The 4,639-nt window shown below is 30.1% G+C and overlaps 1 protein-coding gene across 1 annotated transcript in view; it reads right to left on the bottom strand.

Annotated features, from left to right (window-relative positions):
* Positions 1–4,289, bottom strand: part of LOC116844923 (methanethiol oxidase) — a 9,772-nt gene extending 5,483 nt beyond the window's left edge. Inside the window, exons 1-2 of the mRNA XM_032817076.1 lie at positions 4,120–4,289; positions 2,317–2,480 (exon numbers count right to left, since the gene is read on the bottom strand). Of these exons, the coding sequence (XP_032672967.1) occupies positions 2,317–2,480; positions 4,120–4,135 (180 nt within the window). The 5' untranslated portion in view covers positions 4,136–4,289. The remainder of the gene's footprint in view (positions 1–2,316; positions 2,481–4,119) is intronic.
* Positions 4,290–4,639: the final 350 nt, after the last annotated feature.

The raw sequence follows: 4,639 nt of genomic DNA, 5'->3' as shown, positions 1-4,639 counted from the left end.
CCCCCAAATTAATTTTCTGGGTTACGCTAAGTATGAGAAAAATGTTTTCGAATGATCTTTTTTTCTTGTCAAAAATAAAAAGTATAGCCCCCCCGAAACTTTTTTCTAGCTACGCCACTGATATACAGGGTGCCCATCTAAACCAGGCCACCTAAATATCTCCATCAATTGTGACGATATAAAAAATATTTTATACATAAATTGAATTATATGAAGAGATAAATATATTGCAAAAAATATTATTTTTTCAAAGTCATTTTTTTCGGAGTTTTCAAGGTTATCGATGTTTTCTTGCATATAAATGCATATTTTTTTTATTGCATCGTGTAGCTGATGTTAAAATACATTTAGATATGTTTAGATACGTTTAGATACGTTTAGATATGTATATGACATTACTTTTGAATTGACTTTTGACTCTGAAAATTAAAATAAAACTACTGCTATCGCACTACGAATGACCTCTAAAAGCCTTAAGACTTGATCATTTCCAAACAATTTATCAGTTTATCGATCTATTATTCGCGATGAGTTACTCAAAGCAAGATAAAATTGAAAAAGATATTTAGGTGGCCTGGTTTAGATGGGATACTCTGTATGTGTGTGTGTGTGTGTGTATGAATCTCCCTAGTAAACATCAAGCATCAATAACATAACATCGATGTTATTGGCTATTACCCCACAAAAACGTACGTCGAATTCACGTCGAATCCACGTAGAGTTCACGTGGAATTCACGAAATCACGTGGATTCCACGTTGATGTAACGTGCATGTTTTTGTGGGGTACTGGCATCGATGTGACTGACTATACATACAAACATAATAGAAGTAGCCTTCTTTTATCTGCCATGATCCTGTTAACTATATATTTCGCAATAACCAAAATAGAAACATGCAGCAACGTAGTCATTTTATCATGTTGCTGAGTTCAGTTGTTTAGATAGTACAGGACAAAAAGACCATATATAAAATATATATTCTAGAGATCAATCATGAATCTTTTTCCCTAACGTAGACTCGTGATAAGTGAACATTTCTATATGCTTTTACATCAGAAAATTTTCACTTTTTACGAGTTCACGCTAGAGGAAAAGATTCATGACCGATCAACTGATTAGTAATTTCAAGGTTTCCGCGAAAAGGTTTCTCCATAGTTTGTCGACCCTTAATTATAGAGCAATTTTAACTTGTCCGCCCATATGCTCGATTTCAATCATTTTATGAATAAAATTGTTTTTATTATACGAAATAGTAATATCATACATTTACAATAAATTTCATTTTAGTTAATAACACGTCGTTTTAATTTTATTCGCTCACGATAGAAAATATTAATACAAAATTTCGATAGGCTTGGAAATTTATATTTTGTTACTATTAAATAAATTTTCTTCTATTTTTTAATTATAATATTATTCCAATATTAATAAAATTCAGGGAAAGATATATATGTCCTAAAAAAATCACATTTGTGTTTACTTGTTCTTCTCAAGATAAATACCAAAAAAACCACATGAGCAACATTCTTGAAGCTATATAGACTTTCCTACATCCGGAAACTTATCATAAGTTTATCATAAACGTCAAATTTATCCAAAATTTATTCTGAATCTCATTAAGTTTTCTTGATTGTTGGAGCAAAAATCGATTGCAAGTGTCATATTTAGGATATATCTTTATATATCTAAATATATCTCAATATATTCATCAATAAATAACCATAAAATTAACGTGACATGCAATCTAACTTTTTAACTTTCTTCATGATTTTATCACGTTAATTTTGCAGTTATTTATTGATTGTTAGAGCAAAGAAAAATATTCGGTATATTTTAAAGATATACTTGATCGATTGCACGAGTGTTATTTTCAAAATATATCTCTTTATTACGACGTACTTCGCAGGAATTTCGGGCATGCATTTCTTCGTTTCTCAAATCAAATCAAAAGATCCGCGTCAAGTATCTAGGATAATCTTAATAGAAGGATATCAAATAGATGCAAATAGTATTTCCTAAGTTTAATACAATTAGTGGTTTCAACGGAAATCAATTTTCAGTGGAAGAAAAGCAAATTTTATGTAAAATTAAATAATTAATGTAAATCTATTCCTCTTTCCAAGATAAATAAATTGTAATTATGACTATATAATTTTGAACAGCTACAGAAACGCTCTATGTTAAACGACGTAAATAGATTAATCGAAATATTTTTGAAGATGTATGTCATATCTTCTCTCTTAGGAATATGCTGGAACCCAATGGATTAAATTTTCAAGTCCACGTAGAATATATCGGTCAAAGTATTAAGCGTACCTGGCAGTACGTAGGACTGTCAGGATCCACGTCCACGGTGCTAAGAACGTCTGCCTTCTCGGGATCCGTATGTATGCTGACGACGTATATAAGCTTTTCGCGTGGACCTTCGACCATCGCCGCTTTCGGGCTTCTGTAGCCCGGTCCGCAAGAAGAAGAACATGCTGTCAAAAGGCATTTTAGAATGAGGTTAAAATGATACGAACGATTGTGTTACATTTCTCTTTAATCTGACGATAAAGTATAATATCTCACTAAAATCAGTTTAAGGGGACTGGAGGGTCAGATTGCCTGAAAATCGTGCTTGTTTTTCCACAATTTTTTATGACAAACTGAATGAATATGCGAAAGTGTTATTTTGACGTGTATTATACAACTTATAAAGAGAAGAAAAATATAATTTTGATAATCAAATACTCAATATAAGTGTATGGTACATGTAGTTAAAATATATTTAGTTTTTCTTTTCAAGGTCGTCATTTTGCAGTAATATCTTGACTCTCGGTGGTTTAATTAAGCTGAATTGTAAGTAGAAAATTTCCGTAAGCTTGTCGTTATCGTGTGAACCACTATAATAGAAATTGAATAAAAATTAACAAAATTGCAAATATCTTAATGGAATATTATTAAATTTTCAGTTCTTTTATAGTAAAAAAATTAATATTTTAAAATTAAATATTTTCACGAGTTTGTCAGTGGTTCACACGATAACGACAAACCTATGAAAATTTTTTACCTAAAATTCAGCTTAATTAAACCACCGAGAATAAAGATATTATTGCAAAATGACGACTTTAAAAAGAAAAATGAAATATATTTTAACTGCATGTATCATACACTTATATTAAGTATTTGATTATTAAAATTATATTTTTCTTCTCTTTATATGTTGTATAAATACACGTCAAAATAATATTTTATTCATTCAGTTTGTCATAAAAAATTGTGAAAGAACAAGCACGATTTTCAGGCAATCTGACCTTTTAGTTCCCTTAAATATTTATTATTTAATATTTCGTTATTGCGACAGCTTTTTAAACTTCTGTCTTGTACAGAAACATATCGAGTGAGAAGAAATTTATTCTATTATAGAGATTCTATATATGCTTATTACAATATAAATTTACTATTAAATATCTTTGAAACGATACGATAAAGATTATTGAAATTTCTGTTACGCTTTATTAGATAAAAAAAAAACTTTTATATTATATACATATTATAACTTTATTTTTTATTTATTCGAACGTTAGGACACTTTTATAATTAAATCTTCGTGAAATATATATGTTCCATCTACTTTGAAAAATCGTAACTTTAACAATTTTTGACATATCAACTCCGAACAAAGCGGTTTAAAAGATCAAAGTTTTTGGAAAAGATCAAGACTATTTTAAAAAATTTACAATTATTTTATCTTAATATTGTAATCCCTTTATATAGAATATTCGAAAATAGAAGAAAACATAAAAATTCGTAAAATATAAATAAAACTTACTGTTACTAAAAAACTTAATTTTTCTTACTGTTTAGATATTTTCTCTTTCATTGTAAGATACACATAAAAAATACACGTTGCCTACTAATTCAACGTTTCATATCGTTTGCATGCATCAACGAAATGAAGATAATTTACTATGAAATTGCTAATTATGTGTAGAACACGCACGTATAAACGATCAATCTAACCAAGGCCATAACTAATTGTACAAATGTGACGCCGATACTAGTTCCCGCTCTATGATTACTGTAATCGCGTTTGATCGCAACAATTGGACACATCTGATCGTGCCTTTCGCATACCTTTCTGTTCTGCCATCGTGTCGACGCAATGTAGATCGGCTGTAAACTGCGCCGTAGCTGTGACGACTCGTGACGATCAGGTAGACGCACGACGGTGATCGAGGAGAGGGAAACGTGTTCTTGGTTTTAATGACACGCTTCGACTGACAACGCGGCAGTGAGGCGCGAATGTGTCTCGCTCATTGATAATGTATCTCATCTTGACCTTCGTTCGTCAAGCAGGATGAACCGGTTATCTTTTATCGTGAATAATATTACGTCAACCGTTAATTAACACGCTCAAAAAGGCAGTCTGTCTCTCTTGTAATAGTTAACAAATATATTTGTTTGAGCATTTAAGTGCGATATTAATTAGTATCAAATATAATTACTAATATTCTCTGGTTTGCAAAATAATTAGTAAAACAAATTTTTTATTTAACTGAACCAATTAAATAGTTTGGTAATAAAAAATTATTAAATAGTTAATTTTATTACCAAACTATTCAGTTATTACGTTACCTATCTTATTTTGGATAAA

Source organism: Odontomachus brunneus, unplaced genomic scaffold (assembly GCF_010583005.1).
Source record: "Odontomachus brunneus isolate Ranch 3 - 2012 unplaced genomic scaffold, Obru_v1 Obru_scaffold_048, whole genome shotgun sequence".
Classification (NCBI taxonomy): domain Eukaryota; kingdom Metazoa; phylum Arthropoda; class Insecta; order Hymenoptera; family Formicidae; genus Odontomachus; species Odontomachus brunneus.
This window is presented reverse-complemented; position numbering and strand designations above follow the sequence as displayed.